Raw genomic sequence first — 23,828 nt, 5'->3', positions numbered from 1 at the left:
TTCATCGATCATAAAGACGTCGGATGATAGGAATGTTAAAATTTCACTACTATATTGCTTAATCCTCACGACCGTTGAGTTATTATTTATTAGTGAATTAATACAGTATTCGTGTATTCTTTTACAACCGCGTAGGCAACAGAACGTTAGAATAAAGTTTGAAGTAAAATTAAAGGCTACGATGATCCCTGTTAACTTTTTAATTTTCAACAGAGTATCATCACACAATTTTCTAATTTTTTTAAGGGCCGGTACGAAATCCTTCGGATCAATTGTTTCGACAACAATATCCATTATCTTATCTCCCAGTTCTCCCGAAAGTGTGTACTTAAAGGTTTCCACTGCCTCATAAAACACAGTAGTTATCACAAATAACAAAAACGGGAATCCTATCGACTTCAAATAAATCAAATAAGGCCTTAAAGAGTCTAAAATGCTCCTTTTGGTCAACTTCGACTCTGGGTTTATGATGAGGGAATCCTCATACTTGCCAATCACAACTTTGGCTCTACCTGCACCTAGATTATCCCCAGATCCACATAGTTTCATAATTTCACCAGTGGCTATAGTTTCCAACCCGTAAGATCGTGAAGGACTGGTTATTTCTGAAATATGTGCACCACTAACCTTTTTCAAAGTTTTATCTGTGATATGGTACAAGGACATATTAGGATAAGACTGTTCAGTCAAGGAAAATAGCCTCAGATATCGTTTTATGGATGTCAAAACGACACTTAAATCATCCTTAACCAATAGCCCAGTTTTTACATTAAACAGGTTATTGAATATAGTTTTGGACACATATGGGTCCAAACCATGGAACGAGGCATCCAAACACATCAAGAACGAACATTGACTGTTGTTGTACTCAGTGTTTACTTGATGAAACACCAAATAAGCATACACTGCACGAGCCAACTCCATTCTTACACGTTGACCTCCACTGAGTGAATGGGCATTATCTGACACTACTCTGAGGTCACCCTTATCCCAGGTTGATATGTCAAATTCAAGTTCCACAGCCTTAAGCACGGTGTTGTACAGATGCTCGTCAAACTTATATCCGAACGTGATATTTGACCTGATGGTGCCGTGCTGTAACCAAATATCTTGTGAAGCATAAAATATGGGCATTGATGTGTGTAGTGGTACAATTGCCATAGATCCACCGACCAGAGTCATCTCACCAAGCATTGATTTGATAAAATTTGATTTGCCAGAACCTTGAGAACCTGTAACAATAACCATCTCGCCACGTTTTAACTCAAAGTTTATATTTTTTAAATATGTGTCATAATTTTTATTGAGCAGGTCATTGCGTGTGTTGACCCATGTGAATGTGGCATCCTTATAATAAACAACAACATCCTTAGGAAGTTGAGTTGTTATCGGAACTATGTTTGTGGATGTTTTCACTGAACCCGTGTATTTGTTATCACTGATATAAAAATTCGGGGAACATTCATTCATATAGTATTCCACTCTGAAGTACGATATCAGTGAATATGTCAAAAATTTCATTGCATCGGGAACAAATAACATAGAATCCGAAACTTTTAACAATGCTATCATTGATGACATCATACGGGCTGTTTTAAATTTGTGTATATCGTTCTCTTTAAAGGACTCTTCAACAAAATTGTCCAATACGTATAGTATAGCGTATGATGGACAAATACTTATGAATAGCCTATTAACGAATGATAGTACGAATCTAATGAAAAGCAATATTAGTTCATCGTTCCTTGTCTTTGTTATTATGTTGTGCGCAATGTCGTCCATGCACATTTTATCTATTAAATCCAATCCTGATATTATTTCCCTCGATTTATTTATTCTATAATCCTTCAAGCCATAAATGTATTTCAAGATCAAGGTATTAAAAAATTCAATGACAACCATTGCAAATGTTGCGATTACGTAGCAAACATACAATGGCCAGACAGGGATTAATATACACTCATAAATAACACAAAATCCCACAAGGTAATTGAACAAAAATTGGACAATATACACTATTGACTCACAAAAGAGGGAAATGTAGTATGAATCCATAAACTCGAAAGAAAAGATCCTAGAATTGATATCCTTGTTTTGATAACGCAAAGCCTGGCAGAACAGAGGATTTTTAGAACACTCGGAGTCCGGTGAGCAACTATGGAGAACCTCGTTGCACACATTCAAGGAGTTGACGCCTTCTATGTTATTTGCAAACTTCCTCCGGTGACACATTCCGTGCTGGAATATCGTAATGGAGAATGAATACTGTATCACGTGGATTAGTCTGTACATGTAAAAGTTCGTGTGATCCAGAAATATTGCGATTAGGAACTGTAAAATGGCTAAAACAAACGCTAGGAAAAATATGTACCCTGCTCTGTGCGACTCTTCACTCAATAATACTAGTATTTTCATCACTATAAAAATGAGGAGCATGTTGACACTGTACAGGAACATGAAACAAAATAAAATTATAAGAAGCCGTTTCCAATATGTCAAAAACAGGGCACGCATCAGTATTGATTTGTACGGTTTTTTTGGTTTGTTTATTGACTTGGATTTCGACGTCTCGTATGTGTCCAGCCTAACAAGAGCATCGCTCACGTGCCTTGCAAATATTGGCTGCCAATATAATATTTGATCTGAAATGGGCAGAGGATAGAACTTATATGGTTCAACATACTGCTTTGCAACCAGATTAATCCATCTCCTAGCCCAGGTAAAAAAGGCATAAAAGTTAAATCCGTGGTCGAGGTATTTGAAAAGGTTATCTTTGAAAAAACGACAACTTTTAACCTTTAGATACAATTGGCTTTCCCAGAAACAGTATTCCGGTTCCTTTTCACTGTCATTAAAACTATCGCTAGGTTGGCGATCCATATCTAGGGATTTATCAGATTTACTCATGGTTTACTATTTTTGTGGTTCCTCAGTTAAGTTGTAATAAACATATTTGATCACTGGATCACAGTCTATATAATAGGTGGATTGCAACCAGTTCTTGCTTTCTAATCCTTACAAACTATTAGAGACCTCAGAAATATTTAAGGGTTTTTTAAAACTCCCCTAAACCCTTTTCTACATCGTTTCAAAGTGCAATTTCCCCATTTGGACTCCTAATACTCTTGTTTAGCCACTGATAAAATTCAGAGGGGAACACATTTCTCATATACCGAATGAAATTATGCTTCCCGTTCGTATCTTCAAATCTGGCTTAAGGAATTTCGAAGCACCTTTCTGAACGAGTTTTATAAACAGAATATCAGCTATATACGAATATAGTTAGGTATAAACACCATCTACTCATCAATTTAGATACAAATATAATAATCCTTATTTATTTTTATTTATTTACTAGTTTTGTCTTGTAAATAATATTTATTTTCGTAACATTCTCAGTTATATGATTTAAAGTCCCTAAAAAGCCTCTATTCACAATTTAGTTATTAAAACTATTAAATATTAGCTTACTCTGAATACACCTTTAAATAAAAACGACCGGAGGGTTCTTCGGCGTTATGTTTGTTAACTTAAAATGACTTTTATTCCTTGTTTATATATACATATGAGTCCCTTTCTCAAAGTCAGATTTATATCTATTTTTTATACAGTAAATATGTTAGTATCGTGGACCTCTTATTTTAAAATTACGTTAACGTACTATTTTTTACTTCTGGATTGTGGTTTTGTCTGATGTGACCTTTATTATGTTACAATGAGCTGTTTTTTGGTTAAAAATTCCCCCCAAACAAATTAAATGTGAATTATAAATTAATGTTGAATATTATACAACCCAGTGGTTCACAATACCGACAATGGTGTGGGTAGAGTCAGTTGTCCGACTCTTTTTATTTTTTATTTGTCCTTTGATGCCATTATAAATATTACACCTCTTCTGATCAACTATTATTATACATATATAGACCTTCATATATTTTGTATAGTTACTTATATAACATAAAAAGGATATACTTTTACTTTCCATGGGGAAATTTGGAATTCTCTATTTTTGCTGCTATTTTATGAAACATACTTACATATTCGTGTCCATATGTTTATAATAGTATATAATCTTGGATTCCTTTTGAATTGATCTTAGATTGTAAATGCAAAGTATATAATTCTAAACGTATACTCTTTACAACAATGAACGATTAATCATATATTACCTTACACATATTTTAAAATTATATTTAAACAACATCCTGTACTCATATATATTTCATTGTTGTATATGATTTAGAAAATTATTATCATTAACCACTTTTATTTTAGGGTTACTTATTTTACCAACACTACAATTTCCAACTGTTTATCAATGTTGTATGTAAAGTCAATAGACATGTGTACTGTGAATATTTATCATAACCTATATATTTTTTAAAAAAGAATCGAGGGACCAATAAACGTCAATGTTACTTTACTCTGACTTCACTGGCAATAAAAAATCTATTTAGGGTAAATTTTAAACCTTCCAGTTTCACTCAACAAGTAAAAATCGCTGGCATCCAGGCTCCTTCGTCAACACTCGCTTTCAACCTCCTAATCGTTCAAATGACTCGACATCCTTCACAGCGATGGGGGATATTTTGCTCCACACACAGCTTCTCCTCCGTACCTTGGTCATTTAGTATAATTTTAATTATTTTTACTATATATATTTGTAATTTTGGTATAATGAACTCATTGTTTGTAGCTTTATTTGCTGTCGCAACCGTTTCAGCGTCACCTTTCGTTTTTGACGACCACCTCGTGAAAGACGGAAGTCCCAAGCTCTCAGTGTTTCACCACGTCTCAAGTTCCAGTGGAAGTGGGTCACTTGCTTCAAAGCTGCGATTCCTTCACCTGGTTCCGGCTGCTGACCACCTCTCAGCCTTTTCGGAGGGCCTAGCATCCGCCCACTTCTCAGGATCACCTAAGGTCCACCCGCCCCTCAAACCCGATTCAGATGAAAAACTTGTCGAGCTGTTGGGACTTTCCGACTGCTCCAAGTTCCATGCAGCTGTAGTTAGCTTTTTCAGCTCAGCTTCATCATCTGTTTTCACCAAGTTCCTTTCATGGGAGAAAGACAAGGGGGCCTCCTCACTTTCATCACTAAGTGAGCTGGTCGACTTCGTCCACGTGCACGTTGATTTAGCTCTGAAGTCCGTTTTCTCTGATCTGGTAAGGAAGGGGTTGTCTGCACACGTCTTCACTCATGCTCTTCATTCCAAGTTGTCATAAGCGGTATCATTACAAAGGATGATAATTTGTCATTCTAGAAGTCTAAATCAACGTTCCATTACAATGTTTGTTAACAAATGTTAACCTGTTGTGATAGTCACAATTTTGTAATGTGATACTTTTTACGTGTACTTATCTTCCTACCACCTACTTACGCACTTATACATCCCTTACAATATTATACATTGGTTACTCTGTTTACAGGTCTGCTATGTTTTGTAAGTAATATTCCTTCTCCTTGGCAGCTCTGTCTGCTCTCGCCTAATTTGTTTATGTTACTATAGTATTTGTACTCGTATATGTTCCTATATTGCACTCTCCAACTAACCTGGAACCACCTCTGCTCGTAACCGTTTCCTCTAATCACTCCGTCCCATCTATACCCTGGTTCTATGTTAAATCTATTCGGGACACCAGGGAATCTACACTTCGGCACCTCTAAGTGTGTATTTAATCATTTATGGTTAAATGTGATGATGCGTAGTGTGTAGCCGTCTTGGTCATATTCTCAGTATTATCTGCTATTGCTATTCCATTACCTTTATCGGAAACATAGTCTCTCGTCCTTTCAGTCTCCTTGTTAATTGGGTCTTCCCATCTCCTCCTGTCCTTCAGCTCTTTATCGTAATATTCGTCGATGTCGTGACTGAAAATGGTTATGCTCTGTTTTTAATATAGTTAACACTTAGTCGCATCTTATTTTAATACGCTAGGCATCTATAACTTGTCACTAGCTACTATTAATACTAGTTTCTTTATACTTTTGAAACGATTGCTTTTTTACTCTCTCTTCGTGCTCTATTCTCTCCTTCTCCTCGTCCTTTTGTACCAGTCCTTTTCCCCAAACCAGCTCCTATCATTAATTATGCTACTTGCACACTTATACTACTTATCACAATACGGATAACTATCCGTGACCTATGGTATACTCACCTGTTTTACTCTTTCATTTTTCTTCCTTTTATCCTTCTAAAAACGACGAATTTATTACTGCAGATTTAACTAATATTTTACTTATTCATTAATAACTATCTCCAATGCTCACACATTTCTCTAATTTTCTTAAACCATGACTTATTTGTTTAATTTATAATTAACTTACTTGGTTCAGCAGTAGCCACTGGTCTCTGGTGATTCTTTTTCCTGACTTATCACGGTATACTACCTCGTCATCGCTTTGATAACTGAAACATTGTAATAGTTTTAAATCTTCTACTTAATTATCTAATTTGATACTCTACTGTTGTTCTTGGAGGCGACGGTGAGTTTGATCGAGATTCTGCCCTTATATCTACAACTTTTTATTGTTTTTCTCACATACTTGATTTTAACTCCTTTAAGAATTCCTCTTCGTTTACTACCACTGGAAGATCATCTTCTGAGTCTTCGTAACCGTCCAATTCCTTAATATGTTCATCCTCCACTGGGACTGAGCCTAGATAATCATCCTCGTCTATTATCTTTAAATTTTCCTTCCTTTTCTTCATCTATACATTTTATATACAATTAATTCAAAATATTAAATAACAAAATCAAATATTTTACAAATTTGTCACTATTCATAGCTTCCTCACAATTTTAATAACAAAATTAATTTTATTTGTGTAATTGTTTTTGTTTCCCAATATGTATTTTTCTGATGATTTGTACTATTATTCTAATTTATTGGATTTCACTTTTATGCTTTTTACACTAGTTTTTTATTTCCTTTATCTCTTTGAACTAACTTTTACAAATAACTTAAAATTAAACAAATATCTTTTTTTAGTTTCACTTTTCAAGGTGATTATAAATCTCACTTCTTTTGAACGATTGAATTTCTTAGTATCTCTTTTTAACTCTTTCGTTTGGTTTATGCTTTTTAGAGGCACTAATAATCTTACACCTTTGAGGGATATGGCTTCTAAATTGCCAAAGCACAAGTATTAATTACTGTTATTGCACTTTACATCAAAATTCGATTAATGTGTTACACCTTTTATATCAACTTTTAATATCGTATAATATAAACATACATATCTACCAATTTATCTTTATAATAAATTCACCATTCCAAACTACATTTGTGTCAATATTCTTAAACAGATTATATATACGAATTAAGATATATAAATAATGAAAATGATGTTAAAATGGTAGATATATTCCTTGAATTATTTATAGAATCTTATTCTATACAAAATGACAACGGTGTAAGATAAACATAAAAAGTATAAAAGATAATCAGTATTGTTATAGTATGAGTGTGTTTAATGATTTATATATGGCCAGGCAACATATATTGGAAGGCAACAGTTTAAAGTCCAAATAATATCAAAATCCAAGCGAATGTGTATTATAAATTCATAAAAAATAAAATAAAAAAAATGTAAAATGTATAGTCTATAGCCTGGAAATAATTTATTTTTAGTCTATAATCGATTTATGATGGTTCGGTATCCTTGAGATATGGGATTGTAGTCCATATTTAAGTCAATTATGGCTTAATCCATCAATAACTTTTACTGTCTACATTGGATTTACGCCTTTTTTATAAATGTGTAAGTTTTCATGGATTATACGTTCGTGGCTTCGTGGAGTGGTGCTGTACAATCCTATCAACTTAATGGCCTTATGATTTCACCATTTTTTCCATAAAATATTCGGTTATGAAATATAAATTATTTTTAACATGTATTTTGTGTTTTAAAGGTATAATACATTATTCGGCGAAATCAAGAGGGGCTCCGATTTTACCTAACTTGATTCGATCCCCGGTGTATGGGATTCCATAGCCTTTTCGCGTCGTATGGAATGTAAATCCGCGGTGTGTAGCATACTCGGCTTAGGCTATGTAGATAGTGCTGGACATTGTCGTGAATGGTGTTCGATTCTGGGGAAACTATGGTACGTTAAATCTTCCTTTAGGCTTTCCAAGTTTTGGGCCACGTTCTAAAAAGTTTTCATTGGCAGGTTTGCGTGTATTAAACCTTGTGTGTTATCATGCTCTACAGCTATTCTACGAGGCTCGGCGCTCGGAGCACAACTTATGAAACCATCGCATGATACGCCAATTTATGAAAGAGAATTGTTCACAGTGTTAATGAGTTTTGGGATAAACCTAAATTTTAAAAGTACAAGAAATTTTAACCAAAGGAGTCACAATTTTTCTAATAAATCGCATTTCATAATAAGATCTTGGCTACTTTGACATTAACTTTAAATCATTGTTGTTAATTTTGTTGTTCGAGGACCTTCTTAACCCATTTACGATCTTTCTTTTCATATTCGATTCTCTGACCCAAATGCGGCTTTATGATTAGCTGATCGCCGAATAAAATAACCTTTCGCGCGTATTGAGACTTATTCTCGGCCTTCCATATTTCTTTACATTCATCTAAAACCCTTTTAATCAGGAATATGTTTTTGGTAGTGAAACTGTGAGCAGTTGCATCCGTGTTTTGTGCGTAACTAATCGTTGTGGTTGAGTACTGTTCCAGGATGTCGAGGTCGAATCCTGGGAATTCGTCGCTCTTCACCCATCGACCACCGGATTTTTGGAGCAAAATCTTGGTTTCGTCTGTTAAAACAATGGCCAGGTTATCGGGATCCTCTTTTTGATCTGAACAGTCGGTATATACGAGATTTGCGTATTGGCCTTTTTCCCCTTGCCATATGTGCTCGTTGCCGTTTACTATTGCCGTGAAAACAAAGTTATAGTTGCCAACGTAGGTAGGGAGTTGATCATATGCTGCGTAGTAGAATCGATAAGTATTATCTTTCTTCTTTAAGTCTAAAACCATTTCGTTTGAGATTTGATCCCATCCGTACTGGCCAGTGGGTGAACGGTAATGGAAAACTTCGCCACCTTCAACGAAAATACTTAAATACTTTTCACGGTCCATGTTAAAGTGATAATTAGTTACTACTCGCCGTGTAATTTTTTCCTTTCCGCCGTGCCAGAAATCGCGGTCTCCTGTACGGCGACCACAACTACAGCTCCTTTGCAACCTCACATTCTTGAATACACAGTCGTGTTTGGGTGTAAATATACCCAAATCGTGTTCTTCTGAGTAATCGTAGCGTACAGTATTTTGAAACTTAATGTTAAGGATCAATTCCTTTGAAATTTCAACCCAATTGCCTTTGTCGTATGTTAAATGAGTATAACTACCATCGAGATGCTGGAGTGACACGTTATTGAAACTTTTACACTTTTTAACACCATCTCGAACTACAAGTGTTGCGTATTTCTTTTTGTCACGAGTAGACCATATAGTACTGTTTTTCTTCATGATAGAATTGAAGGCAACTGTATCATAGGGCGTATAAGTTCCGACATTGCCTTGATCTTCGTAATTGTAATATTGAGTGGGTTCTTTAGCCATTAAATCTAATTGCATACCAGATCTTTCTTTTATTTCGGGTGGCGGAGGTGGTGGCGGGGCCACCTCTGGAGGAGGAGCGGCAACCGGAGGCGCTGCTTCTGGAACGGCATCGGGGAACTTAAACCTGGCAATAGGTCTTCCATTTTCGTCATAGACAATATTGATCCTGTCAGGATAAATCCCGTCTTGACACTCCCAGACGAATTTACCATTCTTTACCACCCTGTGTATTCTGTAACCTGGCTTGGGAATAAAGGCGTCAATGCCGTGTTGATCCTTTACATAGTCAACTTCGTTCGTGGATTGCCTAACTGCAACATCTAAGATTAGCAAAATATGTTCATCTCCTGGGAACTTAACAGTTGCCATTTTTTTTCCGTGTTCGTCCTTGTGGATGATAACTCTATTAGGGTAGTCCAAACCTTGTTGCCACTGCCATACTACAGCCTGTCCTTTCTTAACCTTTGAAATTAAGTAACCAGTTTTACAAATGAATAAGTCAATATCCTCTTGATCATATCTCTGATAAATAACCCAGTCATTAGACTGCTTGACTGATAGGTCAACTTCAACTACAAGTTCGTCATATGGGTAGCGAACATTAGCTGTCCTTTTTCCATCAGAACCAGTTATAATGTATACTTTATCAGGATACGCATCTTTTTCATATTTCCATAGGAGTTTATCGCGTTTCCATACCTCTCTAATCACGTAGCCCTTTCGACAAACGAAAGTTTCAGCTCCATCGAACTCCACATTGTATATGATTTCACTAGTAGACTCTCTTTGTGCGATATCAACCTCTATTGAATAGAGTAAGGGTTGCTGTTGTGGAGTTGTAGTTGTTGCAGCTTGGTCAGTAGAAAGGGCAAATTTTTTGCCGTAACACAACAATAAATAAAACAATAATGGTCTAAATATAATACATAGTTTCATTCATGACTCTATAGTACAAAAAGTAGTCTAATTATTCTTTAATGGATGGGGGAGGATTCCATTAAAAAAAATTATTTTTTAAATTTTGTTCTTGGCATACATTGATAAAAAATTAAATAAATTTTACTGTGTTTTTTTAGAACCAAATTTATTCTAAAACAGTATTCTATGGGTGAATTATATCGATATGCATTTTTTCTATTTTGTTTATTTAAGACAAATATTTTATCAAAATTACTGATTATAAATGGAGTTTTGGACTATTGAATTAACATAAGTATTGATATAAAGTTACCTAATCTTATAATCTATAAATGCGCTATCCCTTGACCCCTGTGTGATTTTGTTATATATACAAATTTTAAAAATCAACTTCTGTTTAGAAGATAGTTTATTTAGAGCCATAAAGTTATAATATATTTTGATATAAATTTAAAATGTGATTTGGTCCCACTTTTTTAGCTCTATCCCGCCTATTAGTTCCATTCCTCACTCACAAGATATTTAACAGTGTTTTTACAATGTTCCCCTAATTTTTTATATATTTCTGTAAACAAATATATTACATATAATATTTTAATGCCTTTTAACATAGTTATTTCTTTGGAAATACGAACTTGTATCTCACTTGTTCTGTTCACGTATTTGCAGCATTTGCATCTTCGGTGACCCTATTGAGGCTATCCGAAGTTGAAGTTTTCGAACTTCGCCGTGATCTGAAAGTACTTTTCCAGCTCCTTATCCTTCGTGGTCACTGCAGCCTTCTTGCTGATGAACGTCCAGCCCTCGTCCAGCCTGATGTGCTCGTTTCTTTTGTACGTGTAGTGGTACAGCGTGTTCGTGTACAGCTCTATCTTCACGTTCCTCCACAGCTTGTCCACCGAGTACTTGATCACGTGCACCAGAGTCCTCTCGTCGGCGAACTGCTTCACCACAAATCCGTCGTGCTTTACGGTTTTTATTCCGAAGTTCGGCTTCGTCACTATCGTCACCATTGTTTCAAGGTCTCCCTCCCTCGCTCGTCGCCGCCTCGCTTTGCTCTGCGTGCTTCGCGACGTCATACTCCACCCTCTGCAGGTTCTTGTTCAAGTTATCTCCTTTCAACGTGGGCATCGACCTCGTTTCCGTCTGGGAGAACTTGATGCCAATCGTCTCTGGCAGCAGGTTGACTGGGCTTGCCACCACTTCGCTAACGTTGAAGTTAAAATTGTTCAGCTTCTTCATCAACTCGTAGTACTTCGTGTACGTGTCGTACATTTCCAGCACTTTTACTGGCTTCACTTCCAGGAATTTCCAGTTAACTTCCGACGCTTCTCTGGAGTTTTTCCTGAACACGAATACGAACAGTGTGTTTGTGTACAGGTACACTGTCATGTCCCCCGTGCTCTTGTCGTGGTAGTAGTCTATTCTATGCACGTATATTCCTTCGTCGAAGTCGTGTATGGTGTACCCGTAGTATTTTGCTGGCTTTATTGCGCAGTTCTGCTTGTTTTGCACGAGCAGCATCTTTTTCAGCAGCCCCTCTCCTCCTATCGTCGTCGTGTCGCTGTAGTAGCCGTACCACCAGATGTCGAACTCGCTTATTTTGAGTAGATTGTTATTCTTCGACTCTCTATCCTTCTTGTACGTATCTATTGTCGCCTCGCTGTCGAACCAGGTCAGTATCCTCACTGAGTCGGTCATGAGACTTATTGCCTCTTCGTTTATTACAAGTTTGTGGACTCTTTTACCCTCCCTAATATCGTCCTGGTATAGCCTAATACATTTGTGTTAATGATAGTCTATTTAAACCAATAACCAACGACAGCTATCTATTAGTCTAAAGGGCATATATTTATCAATCTAAACAGAATTTTTTTATCAATCTAAAATCAATTCTAATCCGCTACTTACTGGTGTAGCAGTGCTCTTATGTCGTCGTTAAATCTTTCGCCAAAGTCCACGTTTTCCACAGTTTTGTCTCTCCTCCAGACTTTGTCCTCGTAAATGTAGTAGTACAACACGTCTGCACTGTCGACAAACACGATCAGGTACGGTCTTCTGTCCAGGTGGTGGTAGACTCTTACGGTCTTAATTACTTTCGGTATTGCTGGCAGCTGTAACACTAAGTTTCCCTCCATCAGGTGGTCCACAAAGAATCGCGTGTCGTTGATCGGCGTGTGCTCGAAACACCTATATTTTCCTTCATTGTAGTTCCTGTCCGTGTAAAACGGCAGCTTCACTTCGTTTTCTATAGTCTCCACCTCGTCCAGCAGGTTGCAGTAGGTATTAATTTTGTACGGGTGGCTGTCCGTATCCGTTTTCTGATTGATGTCTATGGTATATTTGAATCCATTTTTGCAGCCGTAGTAGTTCAGCCTATTGTACAGCAAATCTGAGAACGCCGGGTATTCAACGGTCGGGAAAACCACGTGATGCCATTTTTCCTCAGGTGTGTAGCCATAAAATTGTCTTTTGTTAAATGTGTACAAAAATTCTATTAAAAGAGGAAAATTATTATATGCATAAACCTGTATTGAATATACATTGTTTTTGTATGGAATGTCCAAATTTGACTCAGTAGATTTTTCAGGATTATTTTCAAATTTAGTTTTCAATTCTGTATTATTATACAATATTTTACCTAATCTTGTTGACTCCAAGTTATAATTTCTTAATGTGTATTTTTTAAACCTATCTTCTGCAAATTTAATATTTGTAACGTAAACTTTAGAATTATTACTGTCATAATCAGAAATATTAGACAAATCTATATCAACAATTGCATCAATATCTGAATGGATTCTGGGCTTTATGTTTGTAACTAATTTTTTAGAAAAAATAGCCTGAACATCCAATGATTCTTTTTCATTTATAAGTAATACAGAAGATTGTTCCAAATTTAATTGGATAATGGACGGCGTTTCAAACGACCATACGACAGATGCAGATAACAAAAGTTGGTCGCTCACAAGCAGCTGGTCGAAATACAGTCTTTCGTCTCCGTTGTATATTTCCTTCAGCGTTGCTGGGTCGTTGAACTTATGTGTGTACAGGTTCTGAAGTTCTCGCGTCTTCGTCACTGACACTGTGGAGGCTCCTCTGGAGTAGTCCAGGACTTGGCTGATATCCAGCTCAAAACTTTCTACTTTACCTACGAACAAGCCTATGGTCGCACATATTACCAATGTGTACATGATTTTCATTTTTTTACATATCATCATCACCTAAATCTAAAAAAATTGTTCTTTTTTCTTCTTAAACTCCCATTATTTAAACATTTTTACGCTTTATACTTATTTACATTTTAATTTAACTCATTGTTTTAAATAATTAAATTTTCCTAATATTTTTTATTGTACATATATATCATTATCATTGTCATTTGACCAAATAGTATATTAAATTCTTTACTCTTTATTTTTATTCTTTTTTTTATTATTTTTATTTTTTTTTATTCTTTTTTTAATTCTTTTTTTTATTTTATTCAATTTATCTATTATTATTTTTTTCTCATCACATTATCCTTCTCTATTGTTTAAATACATTTCGTCTATTTTCACTATCTATTTAATACGTATTTACTGCCAATTTACACATACACAGAAGCATACACTAACTGACTATGTATTATTGTTTCAAGTGATTAACTTTTGCTTTCGCCTCTGCCTGACCTTTATACTCTCTTCTTCTTATCCATGCGTCTACGATAGAATGCCAGTTCCTCTCCTTCCAGCACGTATCCGTCGCATCTGCCGCACTGGCCTGGCCTTGAGCTCACACATGCCAGGAGTCGTCCTGACGAAAACTGGTCCAGCAGTGCTTTCGGCACCAGCTTTGCTACCTTCTCTGCTGCCTGTGGGTCCTCAGATGATTTTCCTACATCGATTTATTTATTTTACTTTTCTTACCTAGTTCCAGTCCGTAGTGTGTCTTGAACCACATTTTGTATGGCGTTGGGTCAATTGTGATGATTGCGTTTTTCACCAGCGTCTTCGTGCGCACCAATTCGTTACTGCTTGCGTTGTAGACAACGTCCATTATTCTCGTTTTTCTTGTTACATCTACATATTTATTAATTTTTGTCATTTTTCAGGCTTCAGTCGGTAATTCCAGCTGTGTATCTACATTGTAGAAACATCAGATCATCAACTTTCATCATACAGCCTCAAACTCAAACTTACTTTGCGTTCCCCATGAGAAGTTTCCAGAATCCAGGCGCAGGGCTCTGAATTTCAAGTTTCCGCCTCTGCATCTGACTTTGCGTACCAACCTGGAGCCCAACTTCGTGTTAGAGGATGGTCTTCCTAGTTCATACTTGCGTTTCTTTTTATGTATTGGGAAGCGTCCGCCTGTAAGGCGGCGCTTGTGGCGGCTGTCGCGCGAAATACCCATTTTGGAGTATTACTGATAAATATGAAGTAGTGCTACTAAACTTTTATGTAGGGCCAAACGCCTATATTGCTCTGAACAAAACAGGAAAGAATATTAAATAAAGAAAATATTTAATTACTACAGATTTGAACTATATCTTTATGAAACTAATTCTTTATTTCGTCCCCCATTATCTTCCCCATCGATTTGTTATACGACTGAGTTTTTTGTAGATTCCTTATTATTTGTCTTCACATATTCCATAATATAACACACATCTTATTGTATTTATTATTTTGACTTGATAAGGATATTTGAGTTAATAACTTTTAAAAAATCTCACAGCTTACTCTGTTATATATTCCTTCTACTATATTTTTATATATTTTAATAATATTAATGGTTTACAATTCATCATTTATTTTGTATGAATACATATTTTCATAAATTGGACTTTAGTTTATTCATAATAGCCTTCATTTCATAATTTTTGTTTACACATGTTGTTTGTCCCACTTATTGTTAATCAGTTATAAATTCAGTTTTTTTCTCTTTTTATTTAATTCTTATATTATCATGTCTGATTCGGAACCTGTTCCATTACCAAAGGGCGAGGATCCTGATGTTGATAATTCAAACTCCGTGCTTTCTCACGAACCCGGTGATGCCAACAAAACTCCCGAAAATCCCCAAAAAACCGAAGATTCTTCTGAGGAAGTTTCAAGTCCGGTCAAATCTGATCCTGATGACACTGAAGGTGTCAATTTAAAGTTTGTTACCTACTAGTTATACCAACTTTTTAGACGTAAGAAATCTGGCGACGATGAAGTTGAGGAGGTCAATATCAAGTTTGCCACTATCTAATTATATTACCTCTTTTTAGGCGAAAGCGACCTGACGGTGCCTCCAATATTGCTCCATCGGATGACACCAAATCCACACCACCTGGTGATAGCAAACTTCCTGCTTCAGACGATGCTAAATCAGAGGTATTATGCCCCTTTTTTTCACTGACTTTTATTTTCACCTAGGCTAAGGAACCTGGGGAGGAAAGGCCCATTTTCGACGTTTTGACTCACACCAAGGAGTTTGACTGTCCCATGGCCAGGCTGGTACGCTCTCACTTCTCACTGATCTCCTTAGGCCAAGATGGATTCCGGAAGGAGCTTCTTCGACATTCCCAAGCCTGAGGTTCCCTCGAGCCTCGATCCTGCTGCGGGCCTCACTCTCGAGGCCGACGGCGAGGGCGCCGAGGACAACCAGGTGGTGCTCGAATCATCTCTCTCCGAGAGCGAGAAGCTTCTCACTGAATTGGTGCGTTCCTTCACTTTCATTTTCTTTAGCGCGGCTGTAAACTATCTTTCTACAAGGATTCCGAGTGGAGCCTTCCCATACCCGTCGTCACTCACCTCATACTAAACCAGGTACTTTACGCTCTATTCCCTGGTCGCCTTATTTATCTCAGGACACTTCCGTCAAAAGGCTCGTTTGTTTTCAGCTCGGCACTGGTCGCCTTCTTCTCAACACTGTTCTGCTTCCTTCCATGTCCTTTAATAAGCTGAAGGGCAAGTCGATAATTTTCACCGGTCAGACTCTAGGTACGCACGTAACACAGAGCTCAGCACATTATTTCATTTAGGTGAGACTCCTTCTCTCATTCCTCACCGCCTACTCTTTTCTGACACTTCTGCCAGGGACGGCTTCCATAAACTCTATTCTGAGTAAATGCCTCAGTTCCCCTTTTTCTTTGGTTTAGCTGGTATTATAAATTTACTTTAATTTATTCAATACCTCTTACTCCAGTTTACTTTTTTTTACTCCCATATATTATTTCTTTAACTTCCTATTTGTTAACCCTGGTATCAATTTTTCAAGGTACATTGTTTCCATGTCCTGAATATTCACTTATTTTTCTACCTAAACTCCCTTTTACCTTTGCTATTCCAAAAAACTGCTCAAATGTTATTTGTGGGAACGATAGCGATGAGTCTAGGTGTCCTCCTGGGTTCCCTCTTATGTTCTTAGGTCCTCCTGCCATCAGTATTTGCGATCTTATTCCGTGTCTCCTGTCCACGTTTCTCGTATAAAAATTGTTCATAAACTCCTCGCTTGTCATATACTTATCTGCATAGAACTCATTTTGTCTTTGTCATGTTTGTAGTTACCTATATACTTACGTGTGTGTCACTTACCTGAGGAATCGTGGCACATGTGTTTTCTATATGGGTTTTCCTCGGAATTAAAAAACGAATTTAGTCCGTTCAATGCTTTACTGAGTGGTATTCTGCCTTTTCCTTTCGATATTGCATTAAATATTTCTAAAAACACCTCCTCCCCTATTCGCGTTATCATCTCCTCCTTAAAACACACTTAAATCAAATTTACTCCGGTATATATTACATATTTGTGTATATCATTTTAATATTTCAACATTAGTTTCTGGTTCGCTTTCCTTTTTAATTATTGGGGTCGGATTCTTCTTCTCCTTCCGAGTTTCCATCCAAGATGCAACACTACACACTTTTTATTTTACTGTTTACTTACTTCATCTGTCAACAATTTGTCTCTACACAACGTGCTTCTCAGTTTATTGAGGTTGATATTATCTTCTAAACGTTTCATTTATTACCTTATATTGGCACCCCTATATAAAAGGCACAACTACTTATTCACATTCTATATAATACTGTTCTTACTTCCAAACTCTTCGAATCCCACGTATATTTTTGCAATGTTTCCTTCTATTAGTGTCAAGAGGGTGGGAAGGATCTTTATTCCGATCCTGTCTGTGAAGAACGGAGAGTTGCTTGCCTTGATTCTAAATTAGTTTTGTTTTAGCCTTTTCACTTATTTGCAACTTACTTTACAAATTTTGTGTCTAAAAACCTTGATGCTAGTGACGTTAGTAGACGATCTAGGAGGTTACACCTTTCAAAGCCTTCTTCATAAAAGTGACATATCTGAACAGATTTTTTCAAAAACTCATTCTTTTTACCACTCTGGGATTATCTTTTGTGATGTTTATGAGTTCCTTTTCATCTGTGACTACTTCTAGATTCCCTGCGCCTTTATCCAAATATTCCCTTCTTTTTCCGTATATATTCTAATTTGTTTTTATAAACTCACACATCACACTAACCCTCATTCTCTTTAGTTTATTTGCCTTCCATGAGTCTAGAAAATGATAATCCTCATCTGTTGTTGACTGATATGATTCTGAGTCATGTCCTTCTCTCGTTTTTGACTTTGCCACATCCTGAAAAATATTGAAAATTTTCAGGAACTCATATCTACATTTTTCAACATCTTAGATAAATTAATATTTAATTGATTCAATATGGATATTGAAATTACCATCAAGTACGATCTGTTGGCTTCGGCCAGCCTTTCGTTGTTTGAAATCATTTCGTATTATAACGTAAATTACAAATATAATAAAATTTGTTACAATATAAAAAGAGTATAAAAATACAGATAAACAAATATATATATATAATATACACTAGAACTCTAAAAGAAACAGCAGAGTACGCCTAATATTTTATACAATTTAGCTATTTAAACAACAAAGTTATGAGGGTATAAAATAATCACTAAGGATAAAGAATCTGTATTCATATGTAGATGGATTCTGAAAAGGATAGAATAATGATTATCGAGGTATGTGAAGCTCACACAGGTACAAACAACAGACCAAAATGGTATCAAATATATAAAACAACTAACGACACAATCTGAACTACATATTTACTCGAGAAAGGATAACTATAAAGGATCGCATCTCTGTATAACCTTCATATATACAGGATTGTTGATATCTCAAGGTTTAGAGCATTGACAAACTTTAGGGATCAGTTAAATAGACAAAATTTGTTAATATTAATAATAAATGATCTTAATTTATGAATATTGTTTTGTATTTTAATACACCACATTTGGTCACCAAAATCTTATTATTTTATATTTTATTGATCCTTTTTATATAATTTATCCTTTTGTTTCATTATTAGTGTTAAAATCGATATGGTTGAAATTTTTCGTTTTTCGAAAAACAACAAAACTCAGGCCTTGGAGAGGGCCGAAAACATTAAATTGGAAGGAAACAGGCTGTTCAGTCAAAATGATTTTCAATCTGCTCTTGAACACTATACTGAGTCCATCCGGATAGTTGAAGACTCATATTTGGATTCCTATACCAAGAGGGATTCTGATAATTGGATCACTCCCGAGCTTAGGAAGACAAATCTTCACCAATACTACTCCAATCGTGCCATTTGCAACATTAAGATAGAAAACTACGGTACTCCTTAATTATTTTTTTATTTTCTAGTTAAATCTGCCCCTAACTTCGCTTGATTTGTTCCCCTTTCACTTCCTGTTTAGGTTCTGCGATTATGGATGCCAGTACTGCCATCCAGCTGCAACCTGACTTTTTTAAGGCTTATTATCGTAGAGGCTGCGCCTATCTTTGTCTTCTCAAGTTCCAGGATGCCGAAACCGGTATTTTAGCGCCCTTTTAACTTTCTGTAGACTTCATGAAGGTCCTTTCTCTTTGCAACGACCCTACTGCTCGCATGAAGCTGAAGGAGTGCAAGAAGATTCTTCGCGAGAAGAAGTTTTCCGAGGCCATTATGAGAGGTACTCGTAAGATCATCCAACCCTATTCAGAGTCGCCGCCCCCTCTTCATGAAACTATCAACTTGGAATCAATTGTCGTTGACGAAACCTACAGTGGACCAGGTACTGGCTCATTTGTTAATTTTTTGCAGTTTTTTCAACTGACTTGCTGACTAGCTTATCGGACAAGACTGCATTCCTTTCTCAGGTGCTGGACTTCCTGAAGGTACGCCCCCTACCTGTTAACCTTTCTCAGGTTCCGTCCAATAAGTTTCCGAAGAAATTTGTTTGTACTATTATTATTGAGGTTATCAAGATCGTTAAACAGGTATGTACATATTTTCATGGATACGTGTAGTATGAATCTGTGGTTGACATTACTCTGGGCGCCGAGGAGGAGCTGACGGTTTGCGGCGACATTCACGGGCAGTTTTACGACCTGCTGAACATTTTCAGCATCAACGGCCTGCCCAGTGAGACGAACAAGTATCTGTTCAACGGCGACTTCGTGGACAGGGGCTCGTTCTCCTTCGAGTGCGTCATCACGCTCTTCCTGGCCAAGGTTCTATTCCCGAGCTCCTTCCACGTTGTCAGGGGCAACCATGAGACTGAGACTCTCAACCGGTGCTACGGGTTCACTGGCGAGATTCTGAACAAGTACGACGAGAGGGTCTACACTCTCTTCTGCGAGAGCTTCCGGTGTCTCCCGCTGGGCTATTTGTTGAACGGCAAGGTTCTCATCGTCCACGGGGGCCTTTTCGGGGCAGAAAACGTGACCATTGACGACCTCAGGAGGATTGACAGGTTCAGGGAACCTCCGGAATCTGGACTCATGACTGACATGCTCTGGTCCGACCCCAAGCCTTCGACGGGCTTGTCTCCTTCGAAGCGGGGTGTCGGCTTCGAGTTTGGGCCTGACATCACTCACACATTTGTCTCAAACAACGACCTTTGGTACATTATTCGCTCACACGAGGTGAAACAGAACGGCTATGAGGTGGAGCACGACGGGAAGGTGATTACCATCTTCAGTGCCCCCAACTACTGCGATCAGATGGGCAACAAGGGCGCTTTCATAAGGTAAATTCCTAGTCACTCTGGTTGGGGAAATTAACATTTTTATACAGGATAAAGGGAGACACGCTGGAACCCAAGTTTACGCAGTTTGAGGCGGTGGAACATCCTCCGATTAAGGCCATGCACTACGCAAACCCGCTTTTCAGTGGAATCTTCTAACTTATTCTCCATGTAAATAATTATCTCCTTGAAAAAGTTCTGAATGGACTAATTTTTAACTTTTACGCTATTTTTTCTTTTATGCGGCCATGCTTATGATCCTTTGTATCCCCATACTAGTCAAATTCATTGATTTTTTTTCACAAACGTTTTACTGCTTACCTTTAATTATTTTAGTTACAGTAGATTTAATAAAATACTAAGTCACCTACCATATTTATTTAGAAGGTTACTGTATAAATCACATAACACCGTATTTATTCCTGATAAACGGTGTGAATAGAAAGCGCTGCTCTTATCAACACAGTGTATATTCACGAATAAATACTATAATAAGTATTAAATATTTATTGCATTGTACAATCACTTATTGGTTTCACTTGAACCACCTGCTACACTTAGGACTAAAAATAGGTCGACTTGAGGACTATTTAATCAAAATTATTTCATGGATAATTTGATTAATTAAAAATATTAGTAGAATTGCAGCCCCTCTGTACTTCTACCGCCGTATTCTATCCCTTTAGTTTAAAAATTGAACTAGCATTACGAGGTATATATTTTAACTATTTACCGCTTTATCGTCTCGCACTGTTACAAAATACTTTACTTATTTGGGGTTCTTCTAGGATATCAACTTATATAGTGAAATACTCGTTAATACATACTTAACTGGTATTTTTATCTCCGGAACGACATGTGCTTAATATAAATATATATTAATAGATGTCTCGGCCTAGATTTACTGGCGAGCCTGTCCCGCCAAGCCCCCCTGGGCCCACTCCCAAGTCTGAGTCCAATCGCAACTTCACCGGCAAGGCGTGGGTCCGCAGGACGCGCCAAAGGGACGGGTTTAACTCGGCTGGCTCCGACTGGCCTAACAAGCCTGCCCCTCCCAAGTCGCCTCCCATTTTCAAAATGGTTCCCGGTATGCCGCCTGTTGTGCCTAAGCAGCCTGTCCAGCTGATGCACTACTACCCTTCGAATCCTGTCGTTTATCCTAACATGGTTATGAAGGACGACAAGACTGACAAGAATCCTAAGCCGAAGTTCCCGCCTCCCACGTACATGGGTCACATGGTGGGCGTGCCTCCGCCCTCCTACGTGTCCCAGTTCGTGCCGATGTCCAACGTTGGGGTGGACGCCAAGCCGCCAGTCCACGACAAGTACAGCAAGCCCGTGTTCCGGGGGCCATACTACAAGGAGCCTCCCGTTCACGGCATCATTTATAAGGACCCGCCCGTTCATAACCCCGCCTACCTGGGTTATGTAAACCTTTCTCAGGTCAAGGGCTTTGACATGAAGAGGCCCAAGAGGAACTTCGAGACCATGAGTGAGATTTCGGACGAGCACGAATCTGACTCGTCGGCCAAGGAGAAATCGGACTCGCCGAACATCGGCCCCTTGAGCACTTTTGACATAAAGTTCTTCACGCCCTTCCTCCCGAAGGCGCCGGAGCGCTACAAGGCTGGCTATGAGCTGCACGAGCTGAAGGCTTTTCTGCCCCTGGGCGTCAAGGCCTACGTCAAGAACATGGCTCTCGACCCGAAGCTTTCTTCTGGATTCGAGACAGGACCCGTCAGGAACGGAAAGCTCGTTCTCCTTCTCGACCTCGATAACACACTGCTGCACACTGCCTCGCAGAGTAGGCTGGACATGCTGGACATTGACCCGGGCGACTTCGTGGACTGCCTGGGCGACCCCGAACTGTACAGGTTCACGCTCCCGAACTTTCCCAACATCACCTACTACATGAAGCTTCGGCCCTGCATACGGGAGTTTTTGCAGATTCTTTCGCTTTACTACGAAATGTCGATTTATACGAACGCCACCAAGGAGTATGCCGATGTTGTCATCAGCATCCTCGACCCTGACAGGTCGCTTTTCATGGACCGCATCGTTGCCAGGAACAGCGTCGACGAGAAGGACTTGCTCAAGAGCGCCTCAAGGCTCTACCCCGACCTTGATCCGAGATTTATCTTGGCCTTCGACGACAGGCGCGACGTCTGGTCTGACATTCCTCACAAGCAGGTCGTCAGGGCCGAGCACTACGACTTTTTTGAGTCCTACTTGACTGAGCTCAACAATAACTACACAAGTTCTGGATCCGATTTCAATAAGGCGAACGGCGAAGGCTCCACCAACACTAGCGCTCCCGCTACTCATCACCTCAAATCTGGCAACGACTACACCTTCAACGTGGAGCAGTCTGAGAGTGAGCCTGAATCCTCTCCCGAGAAGGTCCGCATCGTCGACTACGACAGGCACCTAAAGTACATGGTTCGCGTTTTCCTGGAGATTCACAAGCGCTTTTTCGACGACCCCTTCAGGAACGACGTCGGCGCCATTCTGGAGTCCTTGCAGAGCCAGGTTCTCCAGGGCCTCGGCGTCCTGCTCACCGGCTACCGGAAGAACGCCAAGGCCTCCAACTCAGTCCTCCACGCCGACTGCGAGCAGAGGCAGAAGGAGAACTTGGTTGAGATGGGCGCCTCCGTGGTTCTGCGCCTGAACGACTCGAAGCTAACGCACATTATGGCCGGCAAGAACTGCACTGACAACATCACCAAAAGCCGCGACTCTCAGTTCAACCACGTGCACAAGATTCACACTCTCTGGCTCTACAGCTGCAGGGCCACTTTCACCAAGGTTGACGAGTCGCTCTTTGACGTCGACGAGGTCTGCAACATTTACTCTAACGAGCCTCCTCAGCTCCCTAACAAGGACCACTGGAGGTTTTTGGCTTCTGCCACCAAGGCCGACCGGCTCTCCTCCGACTCTGGGTACGACTCTAAAGGCAAGGACGAGCTTCCGACGAGGATTTTCATGGGAACTGGATCATACAGCAACGGCACTGAGGTGTTTTCGTCCGTCGAACGCATTGTCATCAAGTGGGATCCCAGCAAGACGAAGCTTCTGCAGAACTCGATTCCGGACACCACCAAACACACCTCTAGGAGGGATAAGATTGAGTCGGCTCCTTTCACTAACGCGGCTAACCCTAACAAGTATGCCTTCTGACTCACTTTAATGTAATTATGTTAACATTTATGTTCTATCTATCTAGGTGTGTAAATTGTATTTATAGCAAATTCGTGT

General features: G+C 38.5%; 12 protein-coding genes across 12 annotated transcripts; 6 read left to right on the top strand and 6 right to left on the bottom strand.

Annotated features, from left to right (window-relative positions):
* Window positions 1-4,554: 4,554 nt before the first annotated feature.
* On the top strand, window positions 4,555-5,223 carry TOT_020001109 (conserved hypothetical protein; the record flags this gene model as incomplete). The annotated part of the gene is made up of 1 exon (XM_009692735.1): window positions 4,555-5,223. The coding sequence occupies one exon, from the start codon at window positions 4,555-4,557 to the stop codon at window positions 5,221-5,223; it is 669 nt and encodes a 222-aa protein (XP_009691030.1).
* A 198-nt stretch (window positions 5,224-5,421) lies between these two features.
* Window positions 5,422-6,710, bottom strand: TOT_020000983 (conserved hypothetical protein; the record flags this gene model as incomplete). Its single annotated transcript, XM_009692734.1, has 8 exons — window positions 5,422-5,484; window positions 5,552-5,659; window positions 5,776-5,869; window positions 5,985-6,076; window positions 6,157-6,192; window positions 6,326-6,407; window positions 6,460-6,514; window positions 6,545-6,710. The coding sequence occupies 8 exons, from the start codon at window positions 6,708-6,710 to the stop codon at window positions 5,422-5,424; spliced, it is 696 nt and encodes a 231-aa protein (XP_009691029.1).
* Window positions 6,711-8,011: 1,301 nt separating this feature from the next.
* On the top strand, window positions 8,012-8,413 carry TOT_020000982 (hypothetical protein; the record flags this gene model as incomplete). Its single annotated transcript, XM_009692733.1, has 2 exons — window positions 8,012-8,151; window positions 8,176-8,413. The coding sequence occupies 2 exons, from the start codon at window positions 8,012-8,014 to the stop codon at window positions 8,411-8,413; spliced, it is 378 nt and encodes a 125-aa protein (XP_009691028.1).
* Window positions 8,414-8,435: 22 nt separating this feature from the next.
* Window positions 8,436-10,526, bottom strand: TOT_020000981 (uncharacterized protein; the record flags this gene model as incomplete). The annotated part of the gene is made up of 1 exon (XM_009692732.1): window positions 8,436-10,526. One exon carries the CDS (start codon window positions 10,524-10,526, stop codon window positions 8,436-8,438), a length of 2,091 nt encoding a protein of 696 aa, XP_009691027.1.
* A 999-nt stretch (window positions 10,527-11,525) lies between these two features.
* On the bottom strand, window positions 11,526-13,711 carry TOT_020000980 (conserved hypothetical protein; the record flags this gene model as incomplete). Its single annotated transcript, XM_009692731.1, has 2 exons — window positions 11,526-12,282; window positions 12,420-13,711. The coding sequence occupies 2 exons, from the start codon at window positions 13,709-13,711 to the stop codon at window positions 11,526-11,528; spliced, it is 2,049 nt and encodes a 682-aa protein (XP_009691026.1).
* Window positions 13,712-14,181: 470 nt separating this feature from the next.
* TOT_020000979 (40S ribosomal protein S8) lies at window positions 14,182-14,900 on the bottom strand (the record flags this gene model as incomplete). Its single annotated transcript, XM_009692730.1, has 3 exons — window positions 14,182-14,384; window positions 14,417-14,569; window positions 14,690-14,900. 3 exons carry the CDS (start codon window positions 14,898-14,900, stop codon window positions 14,182-14,184), a joined length of 567 nt encoding a protein of 188 aa, XP_009691025.1.
* Window positions 14,901-15,455: 555 nt separating this feature from the next.
* Window positions 15,456-16,604, top strand: TOT_020000978 (conserved hypothetical protein; the record flags this gene model as incomplete). The annotated part of the gene is made up of 8 exons (XM_009692729.1): window positions 15,456-15,649; window positions 15,683-15,727; window positions 15,763-15,868; window positions 15,911-15,991; window positions 16,023-16,193; window positions 16,223-16,303; window positions 16,345-16,477; window positions 16,519-16,604. 8 exons carry the CDS (start codon window positions 15,456-15,458, stop codon window positions 16,602-16,604), a joined length of 897 nt encoding a protein of 298 aa, XP_009691024.1.
* A 145-nt stretch (window positions 16,605-16,749) lies between these two features.
* TOT_020001108 (conserved hypothetical protein) lies at window positions 16,750-17,231 on the bottom strand (the record flags this gene model as incomplete). Its single annotated transcript, XM_009692728.1, has 2 exons — window positions 16,750-17,003; window positions 17,072-17,231. 2 exons carry the CDS (start codon window positions 17,229-17,231, stop codon window positions 16,750-16,752), a joined length of 414 nt encoding a protein of 137 aa, XP_009691023.1.
* Window positions 17,232-17,335: 104 nt separating this feature from the next.
* Window positions 17,336-18,284, bottom strand: TOT_020000976 (uncharacterized protein; the record flags this gene model as incomplete). Its single annotated transcript, XM_009692727.1, has 7 exons — window positions 17,336-17,392; window positions 17,424-17,488; window positions 17,576-17,697; window positions 17,742-17,839; window positions 17,875-17,982; window positions 18,019-18,135; window positions 18,234-18,284. 7 exons carry the CDS (start codon window positions 18,282-18,284, stop codon window positions 17,336-17,338), a joined length of 618 nt encoding a protein of 205 aa, XP_009691022.1.
* A 219-nt stretch (window positions 18,285-18,503) lies between these two features.
* On the top strand, window positions 18,504-18,617 carry TOT_020000975 (hypothetical protein; the record flags this gene model as incomplete). Its single annotated transcript, XM_009692726.1, has 1 exon — window positions 18,504-18,617. One exon carries the CDS (start codon window positions 18,504-18,506, stop codon window positions 18,615-18,617), a length of 114 nt encoding a protein of 37 aa, XP_009691021.1.
* A 285-nt stretch (window positions 18,618-18,902) lies between these two features.
* Window positions 18,903-20,732, top strand: TOT_020000974 (serine/threonine protein phosphatase; the record flags this gene model as incomplete). Its single annotated transcript, XM_009692725.1, has 7 exons — window positions 18,903-19,179; window positions 19,263-19,379; window positions 19,410-19,619; window positions 19,649-19,722; window positions 19,753-19,824; window positions 19,855-20,576; window positions 20,624-20,732. The coding sequence occupies 7 exons, from the start codon at window positions 18,903-18,905 to the stop codon at window positions 20,730-20,732; spliced, it is 1,581 nt and encodes a 526-aa protein (XP_009691020.1).
* A 726-nt stretch (window positions 20,733-21,458) lies between these two features.
* TOT_020000973 (CTD-like phosphatase) lies at window positions 21,459-23,750 on the top strand (the record flags this gene model as incomplete). The annotated part of the gene is made up of 1 exon (XM_009692724.1): window positions 21,459-23,750. One exon carries the CDS (start codon window positions 21,459-21,461, stop codon window positions 23,748-23,750), a length of 2,292 nt encoding a protein of 763 aa, XP_009691019.1.
* Window positions 23,751-23,828: the final 78 nt, after the last annotated feature.

This window comes from Theileria orientalis, chromosome 2 (assembly GCF_000740895.1).
Source record: "Theileria orientalis strain Shintoku DNA, chromosome 2, complete genome".
Classification (NCBI taxonomy): Eukaryota; Apicomplexa; class Aconoidasida; order Piroplasmida; family Theileriidae; genus Theileria; species Theileria orientalis.
The sequence above is the reverse complement of the archived record's forward strand: the minus strand, read 5'-3'. Positions and strand labels throughout refer to the sequence as shown.